The sequence below is a fragment of the Stegostoma tigrinum genome, chromosome 8 (assembly GCF_030684315.1).
Source record: "Stegostoma tigrinum isolate sSteTig4 chromosome 8, sSteTig4.hap1, whole genome shotgun sequence".
Lineage (NCBI taxonomy): Eukaryota > Metazoa > Chordata > Chondrichthyes > Orectolobiformes > Stegostomatidae > Stegostoma > Stegostoma tigrinum.
Genome location: NC_081361.1, coordinates 8,437,939 through 8,453,487, shown reverse-complemented (window position 1 = coordinate 8,453,487; position 15,549 = coordinate 8,437,939). Strand labels below are relative to the sequence as shown.

Sequence of the window (15,549 nt, the reverse complement as noted above, 5' to 3'; positions counted from 1 at the left end):
GTATGTTAATGCTTTTGGTGTCTGGACTTAGTGCATTTTGTGCAAAGTTCAGTTACATTCAACACTGATTCAACCATCTCCCAAGCAATTGGTCTGAAGAATTAATTGCTAACTGAAAATTTGGGATCTTTTGTGAGTATTCCGCAAGGTATTGTTGATTGAATCCAAATACGTGCTGCAGCCTTTACAAAATAAATTTTGAGACCAGGTGGCGCCATTTGGAGATCCAAGTTATCTGCTGTATGTTGCACTCGACTGAGAAAATTCCTCATCTAATGTTGAACAGTAATCATTTCATCTCCAATGATTTGGCTTTCAAAAGTCCAGTTAACTTACATATTGAATTGATTAAGTTTAAATAATCAAGCACCAAGTGAAAAATGTCAAACTGAGGCACGACTCTACAACATGTTAATAACTGAGTTTTATTTTCAATCAGAGATAGAAAGGAAGTGAAAGAAGATTTCTTTTAATAATTTGAAGAACCAAATCATGAGGTCTGCTGTTTTCTATCTCTGAGAAAATCGGAGAAATCACACTAAATTCATACATTTTGTTGACTTTTCAGCTGTTGCTTTAAGCTGTCATCCTATTTCTTTTATCTCTTTCTTGTTAAAATCTCCTTTGAATGTTTCTGCAGTTGCTACCTCAGTACTTGCATGAGTATTATTTTATGGCATTTATGCAGTGAAGGCTTTAATTTATATTTCCCGTCGAATGTGAAATCATTTCCAAATTTATGAATTTAATAAACTGTGTGGTGCTGATGCTTGATAATTCGACAAGATTCACATTTTCACCAAGAGAAGATCAGTTTGACAGCTTTGGTTGCCATATTTTAATTGAAAACATAGTACTGGTTACTTTTGTAGTTATACTGCATGTGTAGAAATTTTCTCCAAATTAAATATTGGGAAAACTAAAGCCATTGAATTCAGTCCCCTCTCCAAATCTTGTTCCCTAGCTATAGACTCCAGCACTTTCACTGGCAACAGTTAGAATCAATCTGTTGACAACTTGGTGTCACATTTGATGCTGAAACGATCTTTCAATTTTATTTGCACCATGTCTAAGAGTGTCTGTTTCCACCTCCGTAACATCAACCAACTTGCCCCAGTTCATTTCATCTGCTGAAACTCTCGTTTGTGCATTTGTTAGCTCTAGATTCCACTAGTTCAGTGAAATCGTGGCTTGTCTGCCATATTCACTTTTCCAGAAACTTAACTCCTGTATTCTCACGTACATAAACTCCATAGGCTTGTGGTCATCCAAAGCGTGTCCCCTAGCGCAGAGCAAGATCTGTACTCTTATCGATCTTGAATTCACTGACCTCCATAGGCTCCCAGATGAGCATTTTAAAATGATCATCTTTTATGTATGCCTGAATGACATTGCACCTGTCTGTCTCTACAAATTGCTTCAGCCCACAATCTTCCATGGTATCTGTACTCTCATTCTGCTCTCTTGATCATCTCTGATTTTAGTTTTTTTTTAACCATTGGTGGCAGTGTTTAGCTGCAAAGGCTATAAAATACATTCCATAAACCTCTCCATCTCTCCACCCCTCACTCCTACTCAAAATCTACCTGTTTATTGAAATTTTGCTCATTTGATCTTTATATCTCCTTAAATGGCTTGCTGTCATATTTTGTTTAATGACTCCTGTGAAGTGTCCTGGGATGTTCCATTGTCGTAAAGGGTGTTATGAAAGTATAACTGGCTCAATGTATGTGATATACATTTATCAGCATCAATGATTTCTTATCTTGATATTTCTCAGGCACTCTGTTTTGCCGCAGCAAACTTACATTGGAAGAGTTTCATCCTTTTCGTGCTGCTCTGTGTTTAAACTGTAGTGTGACTATTTGGTCACACAATAATGTTTCCAGCTGAGCAGTTAGACATTTGGAGGCCTAATGTGACAACGAAACTATAACGTGTCCTCTATTCCAGTACAAAACGTTTTGACAGATTCGCTGCCATTATTAGAGGAGAGGTAATTTATAAGTGCTGATTTTTAAACATGCATTGACAGCTAAAAACAGTAACCTTACGTTGCTTGTTTCCAAAAACCATGCTGGTATGATTTCTCACAGGGTCACTAGTAGAGGAGCACAAGGCTGTTTGTGTTGTGAGACTAACTACCAGGGAAAGCAATTCATTTTGACAGATTTCTGAAGAGTAGCAATTGAGGGTACTAGAGGGCAGCATCTCTGTGAAATACACATCCTTTCTAGATCTAATGCACTTCTGTTCCAAAATCTTCCTCTACAAACTTACACTGGAAGAGATCATGTGTTTCCATTTCAAATACCTGTGAACTGGAATTGCCTACCATGAGTTCCTAACTTTATCTTTTCCTCCCTTTGTGGTTAGCAACTTCAAAGTACTCATCCAGGTAATTTTTAAAAGTTGTGAGTATATCTGCCTCTACTATCCTTTCAGGCAGCACATTCCATATTTCTACTACCCTCTGGATGAAAAATCTCTGCCTATCTCCTGTGAACCACTTGCTCCTTACCTTAAACTTAAGCTCTCTGGTCATAGACACACCTGCCAACCTCCCCCCTTAGCCTCCTGTGTTCCAGGGCAAACAAACCCAGCCTTTCCAGTCTCTCCTCACAGCTGAAACTTTTCATCCTAGGCAATATCCTAGTGAATCTCTTTTGCACCCTCTCCAGTGCAGTCACATCCTTCCGATAGTTGCACTGTCAGGAATGCGCACATTATTCCATTTGTGGCCTAACCAGTGTTTTATAAAGTTGCAACAAGACGAACTTCCTTGATTTTCTATGCACCAGCTAATGAAAGCAAGCATCCTGTATGCTGCCTTCCCCACTCTGTCTAACTGTGCTGACACCTTGTAGGATCAATGGACTGATGTACCAAGGTCCTTTTATTCCTCAGTCCTCCCTAGGGACCTACCATTCAAGTGTATATCCTTCCCTTACTAGACCTCCCAAAATGCATCACCACCTACTTAACAGAATTAAACTCCATTGCTGTTACTCTGCTTGATTTACCAGCCGAACAATATCACACTGTAGCCTGAAACTGTCCTCTCCGATATCATCAACACCACCAATTTTCGCGTCATCTGTAAACTTACTGATTATATCTTCTACATTAACATCCAATTTGTTAATGTAAATGACAAGCAGCAAGGATCCTAGCCCCAAACCCTGTGCCACACTGTTGGTCACAGGCTTCTAATCACAAAAGCAACCCTCCACCATTACCCTTTGTTGCCAATTTGGAAGCCATCTGATTGGGCTTTGTTGCCAACTTTACATCTGCTCTGTGCCCCATTCCTTGTCAAATCAGTTTAAAATCTCCCCAACAACACAAGCAAACCCCCCAGCAAGGAGATTGGACCTATTCTGGTTCAGGTTCAACCTGTCTAGCTTGTACATGTCCCACCAACCCTAGCAGTTGTCCCAATGGTCCAGACATCTAAAGCCCTCCTTGCCATAACAACCCTTTAGTCATGTGTTCATCTAACCATGTTCTGAAAAAGGATGACTGGAATCAAAATGTTGACTCTGATTTCTCTCGATATATGCTGCCAGACTAGTGAATTTTTCCAGCAATTTCCATTTTTGTTTCTTATTTCCAACATTCCCAGTTCTTTTGGTTTTTAGTTCCTGACATTCTGTAATGATGGGCTTTGAAACAAGAGTACTGTAGCTGCTACAGATCATGAATAACACTTCTGGTAAGAAGGAAACTCATGAACTGAAGTGAGGACAATTTTCGGGAAAATAATGCGATTATTGTAAAGGAAATATTCTAATGAGATTGTTTGTTTACTTTTTAGAAAAGCTTGCTGAGGCTCAGCGTAGATTTGCTACACTTCAGAATGAGCTGCAGTCAACACTTGAGGTGCAGATGGACCGCAATGCAGTTTCTAATTTACGCCAAAGGAGGACTGTGTTCCCACTCTCCCATAAGGAACGTGTACATCATAGGAACATTCGTGACCTGAAGTTAGCTTTCAGTGAGTTCTACCTCAGCCTGATTCTGCTCCAAAACTACCAGGTAAGAAAGGCTTGCTAATCCTGCTGTGTGCAATCTCAATGTAATTTTAAAACAGCAACTACTTTTTTAAGTTGTGGATTTCTTCTGACGGTGAACAGATAGAAATATATCATGGTACATTTCTGTTGGCACAAGCTCAGCTTCGACACACATACTCAGATTGTGAACAAGTCTGGAGTCGGGTCTTTACATCAGTCATGTTGCCCTCGTGCCGATGGAAGATGACCTCTTGACTTTGTGGTACTTTATCTATGGGTTTGTTGTGTTTCCAAAAGACCAGAATGTAGGAACAACAGTAGACTTTCAATCTTGCTGGTCTGTTCTGCTGTTAAGTTCGATCATTATAACTCCATCCATTCATGAACCATAATTGTCTGTCCCAAAAATTAAGCTCTGTTTTAAAATTATCATTCAATGTAATGTCAGTATTTAGACAGCTAGTAGGAACTACTGATGCTGGAGAATCTGAGAAATTTTCTGAAGAAGGGTCTTGACCCGAAACGTCAGCTTTCCTGCTCCTCTGATGCTGCTTGGCTTGCTGTGTTCATCCAGCTTCACACAGTGTTATCTCAATTTTTTGACAGCCTTTTGTGATATTTCATAACTTCATTCCAGAAAAGTCTGCTCAAATTTTTAGCCTCCAAACTTTAGCTCAATAACCTGATGAAATACTTTCCCCGGAAAATTAATATAACAGCACATTATGCTCTGCCACTACCTAATGTCCCCCTCAAAAATTCAATCAGGTTTCTCAAGTATGGCCTACCTTTTTACAAATCCATGCTGGTTGTCTCTGATCAATTGAAAATGTTCAAGTTGTCTTCGCTTATAGACTCCAGTAATTTTCTGACAACAATTATTAGGTTATAACTGTTCTTTAATTCCCTTGCTTTCTTCTTCACCTCTTCTTACATTGTGGAGTGGCATATGCAATATCCTATGTAAAAGAGCAGCTCCTGAATTGAACGAACCCTTGAAGGTTATGATTAGACAATCTGCAATATTCCCATCTATTTCCTTTAAAACCTTGGGTTGAAAATTATCTGGTCCTGTCGACTGTTGTTCTTTGGTGCCTTTATTTTTCTTATTTTTCTTATTATTCTTATTTGCTTATATTAATTTGATGGGGTGCTATCCCTGATTTTGCTGAGTTCCTTAGGGTATCCATCACGTTATCCTCTTCCTAAACCGTAAATACTGATACAAAATCAATTCAATTTGTCTGTCATCTCTTACTTTAATTGATTCTTCAAGAGATCCACTTTGAGCACAACCCACCATATTATTCTCGAATAGCATAAACTCTCTTTTGTGTTGGTTCTGATATTCTGTACCTCTTTAGGTTGTCCGTGACAGTTTGTTTTGGAGGTAAAAGTCTTCAGCCAGCAAAAAAAAATGGGCCTCTATCACATTAACTCCATTTTTGTACAACTCCTATTGATCGGCTATCCCTTTTCCTGATATTACTCATAAACAAACTTTCCTAGTTCTGCCGTGAACAGTTCCATTGAAGTCATCTTGTGTATATTTAAAATATAAGGAGATTGAAATAGTTAGCAATCACAGATTTCTTCCATTTTTTTAAACCAGGCATGGCACTGCACTAAAACAAAAGTGAAATCAGCATAATTACTCTGAGTGCCAAAAAGGCCAATGAGATAGTTACTGGACCACGCACCCATGCAGATGGGGCCTAAAGATGTCAGCTAGCTGCAGCAGGTCAGCTCCCACAATCCCCTGAAACTGGAATAGCCTCAATTTATGATGTGAGCAGTGCAGTGCCCTAGGTGAAATCATCTCAGCGAGTGTAGGCCTATAGTCCCAGTTGAATTGCAGTTTTTATTTTATTTGCCAGCTACTTGCAAGTCATCCATTCACTTTCCTGATCAAGTAGGTGAGACTTGTACTTATTACAATCATTATAAAAATTTCTATTACTTCCAAGTGATGTTACCTTCCTGTCTGCGCATGCACACTCTGTGTTGCATTTGAAACTAGTACAGCTGTCAAAGATATATTTATTTCATACAATCAGTCTTTACTCAACTTTATATGGTCACACAATTCTTCTTTGAGATCTTTCCCTTCTGTCTGATGTCTTTTAACTACAGAGCTGAAAATGTGCTTTTTATTAAGAGTTTCTGTTTCACTGAGAGATCCAGGCCAATCCACATCCAATAATCTACTCTGAAAACCTTGCTCACAGTTTGACAGCTATCAAAACTTACCCACAGTAGCTCAACTAATCCACACTATTCAAAAGCAGTCAACAAATTCTAAATATAATAATCCATTACATTTTTACAAAAAAGGGGTATTCACCCCATCTCTCAACATCAAATGGATCCTTTAAAAAAAGAAATCGCAGGATCTGGATCTGCATCACTGATTAAAAATAACCAATCAGTTCTTCTGTAAGCTGTAGCCTATCTGTGTACCAGGTTTTATTGAAACTCAACCATTAGTTTTTGAAATATATTGTTTACATGGACAGCAAACATTACAAAATATTACCTCTGTCATATAGTAATTTTTGCATCACTTTATCTGCTGAACTGAGGCGCTTCAGGGTGATGTTTGATATCTATCTAAGTTGCAAACTTTTGGAATCTGGTACAGCAAGAGGGAGTGATAGAATACGGTACAGATAAGGTAAGTCTGTAGAGCACATTCATGAAAGAAGCACATTCTTAGATGTAATGAATGCAGTTGGCATGATAAAATTGAAGAAGAAATAGTGTGATGAACAGAGGAGCCTGGAGAAGAGAAGAATTGCAGCAGGCGACTGATTTTATTTTTGTCCAGCAACGACAGATCGAGACAAAACTGAGGAGCAGTGTTTAAGTTGTGGATAGGATTGTGTGTTATAGAGAATTGAACAATGTCTGAGCCATTTCTAGAGGGCCTGGGGCAATCCAAATAGCACAGGCTCCCCTTCTACAGGGCAAAACATGCTGTGCAGTTCCCTTGCATTAGTGATGCTTTTTCACCTCAACTGAAACCTGAAATGAAAAATCACATTTTGCCACTCACCTATTCAGAGGTCACCTGACCCTGGCATCTGTTTCCTCTTCAGTGTCTGAGGTCCAAGCATGCAGCTCAGGAGGTTGTCTTGATTCACCCTTCCCTGGGAATTGTTTTGATCATTGCACAGGATACCAGAAATGCTTACTACTGTGACCCCCTTAGCTTATGAACCTGACAGGTAATTGAAAAACAGTGAAATTTCTCTTGATATATTGCTACAAATCTTGTTAATTCAATATTATAGTTAGTTATTCAGCACTTAAGAATGGAGTTATGTTTTCAAAGCTAGTTTTCTAATTTTTTTTTTATCCTGCTTACTTTAAGTGTAAAGTTTACCATACATTGATTGTTTTATCTTTCTGAATGGGTACTTTTTGCTTGGAATTGCTTCATCAGTGTATCATGTGGCCAGAATCTGTAACCATTGCAGAATTGTCTGTGAGCAAACAAATAACACAAGTGCCTAGAGACATTGATTACAAAGCCAGCATCAGCATACCAATTGATTAGTCAGTATTCTGTAATAAAAAGATTAACATGCTGAAGAAACTCAGCAAGTCTGGCAGTATCTGTGGAGAGAGAGAAGCAGAGCGATTTTGTTTTTAGTCCAATCGAGTTCTGAAAATTTGACACATTGTTTCTGTTTCTCTCTCCACATGATGCTACTGGACCTTAGTTTCTGAAGAATTTTCTCTTTTTTTTCCAAATTTTAGTTTTAATTGATGTTCTGTACTAAAAATCTGACTGCACACCAGCATCATAAACTTACTTTGTGCAGCCACACTGCACATAGATGCAACTTATATTGTTGTCCAGGGTCCTAGCCTGCAAAGGTGACACCAAGTGGTGCTCTGTCACTGATTAAAGTATTTTGCAATTTACATATAGCCACATGAACAGCTGTATTGTATTCATGGAATTATATACGTTATATCACTGAATGTATTGGCATTGTGTTGTGGTAACAAGCTGTTGCAATGGCCATCCTTCAGCCACACATATTATTGTGCCTTACTGTGAGCAACTGCATTATTATTTCGAAAAAGATGTTTAAAAAATTAAAATGTTCCAGAAAGCCTTCAACATTTCAACATAAAATCCACTTTTTGAGTGAGAATGAATAGAATGTGTTTGGTCTTATAACAAATGGTAACTATCTTAAAATAGCAGAGCTCACTGAATTCTTTGGGATTGAACTTGTGGAATACTTCCAACATCTTACAAAGTATCCAGAATTATATCCAAGGAATCCATTGATAGGTAATAGCAACTTGCATCTGTCTCTGTCCTTGCCGTAGTAAATTGTCCCAAACACTTCACAGAAATGCTGTCAGACATATTTCGCACTAAGCCACAGGATGCTGTGGCAGGTTTGTTGATCAAAGATTTGGGTTTCGATGATTATCTTAGAGGAGGAGACAGGGAGAAAGATGGAGGAGTTTAGAAAGGGAATTCAACAGTTTAGTCACTAGGCAGGTGAGGACACACCCAATGATGCAGGTGTGATGCAAATTAAGGATACATGATGGACCAGATTCGGAGAACTCAGAAACCTTAATAGAGGATAGAACATAGAAAAGTACAGCCCAGTACAGGCCCTTCGGCCCACGATGTTGTACTGTGGAATAATCCTAATCCAAAAATAAAATAACCTAACCTACATTCCCCTCAATTCACTGCTGCCCATGTGCATGTCCAGCAGTAACTTAAATGTCACTAATGACTCTGCTTCCACAACTACCACTGGCAAAATATTTCATCGCTCACAACTCTCTGGGTGAAAAACGTCCCTCTGACGTCTCCTCTATTCCTTCCTCCTAACACCTTTAAAACTAGGACCCCTCGTGGCAGTCAATCCTGCCCTGGGGAAAAGTCTCTGGCTATCGACTCTATCCATGCCTGTCATTACCTTGTACACCTTGATCAGGTCACCTCTCTTTCTCCTTCTCTCCAGAGAAAAAAGTCCGAGCTCAGTCAACCTCTCCTCGTAAGACAAGCCCTCCAGTCCAGGCAGCATCCTAGTAAACCTCCTTTGCACCCACTCCAAAGCCTCCACATTTTTCCTATAATAGGGCGACCAGAACTGGACACAGTGTTCCAAGTGTGGTCTCACCAGGGTTTTGCAGAGCTGCAGCATAACCTCGTGGCTCTTAAACTCGATCCCCCTGTTAATGAAAGCCAAAACACCATATGCTTTCTTAACAACCCGATCCACTTGGGTGGCAACTTTGAGGGAGCTATGCACTTGAACACCAAGATCCCGCTGTTCCTCCACACTGCTGAGAATCCTGCCTTATAAAAGGATATTTCAGAGCTGTGAAGAACAGCAACCATGAACTGATTTGAAAACCAAGCTGAGAATTTTTAACTTCGCGATGTTGCTAATTTGGAAATCCATGCAGTGCAGCAAGTACAGGGATGATGGTTGAATTTAGCATCGGAATTCAGGCAGCAGAATTTTGAATAAACTGAAATCCAGAAGGAAAGCATGGTGGGAGGCTGGTCAAAGAACGTTGCGTTAGCTGAATCTGGAGGTAACAAAGGCATAGATGATAGTTTCAACAGCTGTTGAACTGACATTGATACCAGGGTGTCTTGGTAATGGAGAGTACTTGGGGTCAGAAGCTCAGCTCAGCTCAGTGCAGCATACGACAGCAAGGTTATAAACAGTTTGGTTCAGCCTTAGAATGACAAAGGTCCTGGATAGTGTCATCAACTAGCAAAGAGAGTTTGTGAAAGGAAATGAAGTCAATGGCTTTAGTATTGTTAAATTTTTAGTTGAAGAAGATTTTGCTTATCTAGTGCTTGAAGCTGAATGAGCAGCAGAGCAAATCAGACTGTAGAGGGGTCAAGAGAGATGGTGGTAAGATGCATTTGGCCGCCATCAATACATATGGAGCCTAACTTTGTTTCCAGATGATGTCAGTGAGGGGCAGCATGCAGATAAAGTAGTCAAAAGAGTCTTAAGGAGTTCATGTGCTTGGGAGTTTATCTCTTTCTTCTTAAACTCACCTGCTGTCACAAAAGTGCCCACAGCCTGCCAACTTGATTATGTTAACCCCTTCTTTATATCGAAGACCATGTTGTGGCAATGAGCTACTTAACTGTGCAGGACCCGCTTACTAAAGCTCAACCTCTTTCAATGTTCACACAAGTTCGCGCTTTGGGGAGAATAGAATTCTGAAAAATCTTGCCTGATTATTTGTTTTTTAACAAAATAAGTGTGATCATGTGCAAGTCAAAAAAAATGTATAAATGGCATTCTAAACAGACTATCTTTACAAATATATTTCATAGCAGAGCTGTTAAAGGTCTTTTAGAACCAGCAACTGCAGGAAAGTTGGAGATTCATTCAACTCTCAATTTCATAAACATTAGTTCTTTCTGACTGTTATATGTTATTTTCACATAGCTTACTGCTCAGAATTACAATCAACAGGAAAAGCTTGCTTCTGGGTCTTTGCGCACTGAATGAGCATTTCTTGTATCGATCTAATCTCAAATGTGTAACTGATAGGCAGTTGTGGCTTCAAAAATAATCATTTGTCATGGCAGGTATTCTATAACATTGAGTGAAGATGGTGCTGTGTGTGTGAATGTTGCTAGACTTTGACTTTGCACTTCCATGGTCTGAATACATTCCTGTCAGTTGGAATGATTGGGAACTACAGGGGATTTACGCAGTGTTGTTTGCAAGCAATTGCATTAAAGTCACTCATTGCAAAGTGGAAGGACAATTATGGATGAAGCGATAAATTGCAGAAGAATACAAATCAATAATGCTGCCCGGCCAGCGCACGTAATAGTGAAAGAAAAGATAAATGCTTACTGTCAGATCACTATTACATTGCACTCCTATTGCTGCATAGGTTTTGTTTGGGAAGGGGAAAGTAGATAGAGAAATCTTGTACCCGAGAGTAGAGCTCCCTCCCCATTCCAGTAATGCTTTTGCATTCTAAGTTTCTGGTTCTCCAAAGAGGCAACTTTAATGCAATCATTAATCTCTCTGCTGGTTGACATCAAGGCACACTTCCTGCAATTTTGTTTGCTTGTTGGTTCCTTTCATATTTCAAGTAAAAGGTCCAGGATGGTCCTGAATCTGATCACTCTGTAGTTGCTTTGGTCCAAGTCCACTACTTGGGGTTGACACTCGAGAGAGAGTGCTATCTATTATCTCCTTATGGATTCTCTGATTAGTTGATATCAAGTAGGATCGTTTGATTCTGTTATTTCTCTACTTGTGATGAACATTTGGACAAATTGTTAACAAACGAGCACAAGCATGAGTTCGGTGTTACTCTAAGCTTGCAAATCATTTTTGCAGCAGAGAAATATAACTTTGTGCTACCCATTTCCTCATTTTATTTTTATACTGAAGTTGTGACAAAATTGAAGGTGGGCTAATGTTGTAGCCGCGACTTGGCGATTATTGAATTGAACATATTGAGTGTAGCATATCTTAATGCTCTAAGTTAAGAGGTTGCTTCTGTTTTATTGGTAACCTAATATTTGACAGCTATTGTCGGGTTGACAGAGCCCAAACTAGGCCAAAACAGAGTTGGTCAGCTAGAAGAAAGTGGAAGTGGCTTTGTTCATTCAGATAAGCAAAGACAAAGAAACAAAGAAACCTACAGCACAGGAACAGACCCTTCGGCCCTCCAAGCCTGCGCCGATCAAGATCCTCTGTCTAACCTGTCATCTATTTTCTAACGGTCTGTGTCCATTTGCTCCCTGCCCATCCATGTACCTGTCCAAATATATCTTAACAGACGCTAACGTGTCTGCGTCTACCACCTCCCCTGGCAACCCGTTCCAGGTGCCCACCACCCTCTGTGTAAAGAACTTTCCACGCACATCTCCCTTAAACTTTCCTCCTCTCATTTTGAACTCATGACCCCTAGTAATTGAGTCCCCCACTCTGTGGGAAAAGCTGGGATGTCCTACATCTGTAAGTATGAGGAGATGCATTTGTGCAGAACAAAATAGGTAAGGGAATTAATGATGAATGGCAGGACCATGGGAATCACTGAGAATCGGAGCGACTTTGGTGTTCATGTATGTTGGTCCCTCAAGTTATCAGGATAGATGGATAAAGCAGTTAAGAAGACATATGGGATACTTGCCTTTATTAGCTGAAGCATTGCGTTTAAGGTTGTGTTTGATTTGTATAGAAGGTTGGTTAGGCCACAGCTGAGCATTGTGTGCCATTCTGGAATTTACATTATAGGACAGATATGATTGCTCTGGAGAGGGTACAGAAGAGATTTACTAAGATGTTGTCTGAGATGGAGAGTTTGTCATGAGGAGAGATTGGACTGGCAGGGGTTTTTTCCTTAGAGCAGATGAGATTGAAAGGGGACATGATTGAGATGTATAACATTGAGTATAACAGAGTAGAGAGGAAGAAATTTTTCCCCTTGTTGGAGGGATGAGTGACCCGAAAGCATAGGATTTAAGGTCTGAGGCAGGAAGTTTGGAGGACATGAGGAAAAGCATTTTCATGCAGAGGCTGGTGGGAATCTGGAGCTCAGGGAATCTGTAAGCAGATAGAGGCAGAAACTCTCAGAACATTAAAGAAGTATTTAGATATGCACTTGCAATGCCAAGACATACGCAGCTATCAACCAAGTCCTCAAAAATAGCATGAGCATAGTTAGGTGGTTATTTTTGATCAGTGCGGACTTGGTGGGTTGAAGGGTCTTTTTCTGTGTTCTGGGTGAAAATGTGCTCAATCAGTATCATTGAGGAGTTGTTAAAAACCCATCTTTTGGAGACGATTTGCGTTGAGCAGCAGATAAACAGACAAGTCATGGAGGTCGGGATGGTTAATGAAGGTATGTTTTATGGCTGAACATAGGTAGAGGAGTTTTTCTCTGAAGGATAGATTGTAGTAACCCACCGAAGGTCAGGGAAGGAGTCAGAATTAAGATTATTTCCAGGTTGAGGGATTGTTACCCTTTTGCCATCTAATGGTTTCAGAACAGTGGACAGAGCTGTTTAGATTCCCTGAGTACCACCTGAGATTATCTCTCATCCACATCTGGAGATGGGTGCTATGCCCTCAGAAATTGAGGCCATTGTATGTAGCAAAACAAAACATCAGGTATCTCAGGACTACAAAAGAGGTCTAGGGGATACAAAGAAAATGTTACCCCAAGTACAAGATCTACAGGGAGAAGCAAAGATATTTGTAGATTGTAGATGACTGACTAACAGTGTGAAAAAAGATTGTCACTCTCCAGGCAGGTCATAGCCACCTTTGTATTGTCAATGTGGAACTGCGTGCACTCTTAAAGTGGCTGCACACCTCTGCATCACCCAAGTCACAGCTGCCTCCTTCTTTACCAAGATCGGGTCACATGTTAGATTTATTACAGGCTCAGAGGTGACTTCCTCTTGCCACCCTCTGCAAAGAGAATCTCCTCCTTGTTGCTCTTTATGCCAGACCTCCAGTTCATCATGGACATCTTGTAACCCTGTGGTGTAGTGAAACAGACTTTGCCACAAAATCTGTTCCTCTAGACAACCAGCAGGCCCAGTGATGGTTGCCTGAATCATTCCCTGACTTCATCTGACTCGCCTCCGTTCATGCCCCCCACTAGCAATGTCAGAGAAACCAAATTCATGTCTATTAATGGTCACCCACAAAAATCTGAGTCAGTTTCCCAACAGAGGCAGATTTGCAATATTAATAGACCTTGTTCCAGTTTCCGTCTCTGTGTGAAAATCCAGCATATTTTTAGACTTCTCTCCCAAAAGTGGGTGTTATGTTCTCCACATTTTCCTTTTGAAATGCTTTCAAATCCTAAAGAACTCTGATCAGTCCAGTTCCTACATTTGTATCAAAAAAATACATCTCCAGCATGTTTAGTCTTCTCTGAGATTAAAAACTCAGTTCTGGTTTCATCTTTGTAAATTCTTTTTGCATTTAGTACAGTTTTTGTATCTAGTACAGTTGTTGTGCTTTTATTTCTTCCACTATCCAGTTTAGCTGCCTACTTCAGAGTCAGTGTGGCCTTATTGACTCCTAGTTGGTGCTCAGTATCTGGATAAAGTGACTGGGTGCATTCTGGCGAAATTTTCCGATGATTCAAAGTTAGGTGGACAGGCACGTAGTACTGAGGAGGTGGGGAGGCTGCAGAAAGATTTAGACAGTTGAGGAGAGTGGCCCAGGAAATGGCTGATGAAATTCAACATGAGCAAATGTGAGGTTTTGCATTTTGGAAAAAAGAATACAGACATGGACTAATTTCTAAACAGTGAGAAAATTCATAAAGCTGAAGTACAAAGGGTTCTGGGAGTGCCCGTCCAGGATTCTCTAAAGGTTAACTTGCAGGTTGAGTCCGTGATTAAGAAAACAAATGTAATGTCATTTATCTCAAGAGCGTTGGAATATAAAAGCAGCGATATGCTTCTGAGACTTTATAAAGTTCTAGTTAGGCCCCATTTAGAATACTTTGTCCAATTTTGGGCCCCAGACCTCAGGAAGGACATACTGGCACTGGAGCGTATCCAGCAGAGATTCACACGGATGATCCCCAGAATGGTAGGCCTAACGTACGATGAACGGCTGAGGATCCTGGGATTGTATTCATTAGAGTTTAGAAGGTTGAGGGGAGATCAAATAAAAACATACAAGATAACGCATGGCTTAGGAAGGGTGGACACTAGGAAGTTGTTTCCGTTAGGCAGGGAGACTAGGACCGGTGGACACAGCCTTAGAATTAGAGGGGGTCAATTTAGAATGGAAATGAGGAGACATTTCTTCAGCCAGACAGTGGTGGGCCTGTGGAATTCATTGCCACAGAGTGCAGTGGAGGCTGGGACATTAAATGTCTTCATGGCAGAGATTGATGAATTCTTGATCTCGCAAGGAATTGAGGGCTATGGGGAGAGTGCGGGTAAGTGGAGTTGAAATGCCCATCAGCCATGATTAAATGGTAGAATGGACTTAATGGGCCTAATGGCCTTACTTCCAGTCCTATGTCTTATGGTTTTAAAACACTTTTTCAAATTATCTTGCCTGATCACTTTATCTCACTCTGGGCTAAGCCTTTTCTGTTTTTCATTGTTGGTTGATGCTAATTTGATTTTTTTTCTCCCAGCCGTAATGTTACTGGCCACCTGAGATTGTCTTGGAGTTTCCAGGAATTAGTAATCCATCTCCTGGATGTTGCTGTGAGCAAAAGAAATTAAGGGCCCTAAATAAAATTGGTTGTTTCCATTTTCTCGTGCTCCTGTAAACTCGTTTTTCAAAAAAAAATTGTTTAAATAGATAGGACAGCAGGAGATCAGGTGCAAATACTTTGAAAAATGCATTCAGCAAGAGTTGGACATTTCTGTGATTATTTTATCTCACTGTGCAGTGTTTGCTTTATTTCACTGCTTGCTGTTCCATTGTTTTAGGTCACCCCAAGATGGTTACTGTTTCCTGAATAATCACTATGGTGTCAAAATAACAAGGTTGCTCTTATCTACTTCCTT

At 40.1% G+C, this 15,549-nt stretch overlaps 1 protein-coding gene across 1 annotated transcript in view; it reads left to right on the top strand.

Moving 5' to 3' along the window:
• The window catches only part of LOC125456568 (xenotropic and polytropic retrovirus receptor 1 homolog), a 310,767-nt gene that overhangs the window by 174,057 nt on the left and 121,161 nt on the right, over nucleotides 1-15,549 (top strand). The window contains exon 5 of the mRNA XM_048539806.2: nucleotides 3,818-4,038. Coding sequence (XP_048395763.1) covers nucleotides 3,818-4,038 — 221 coding nt within the window. The remainder of the gene's footprint in view (nucleotides 1-3,817; nucleotides 4,039-15,549) is intronic.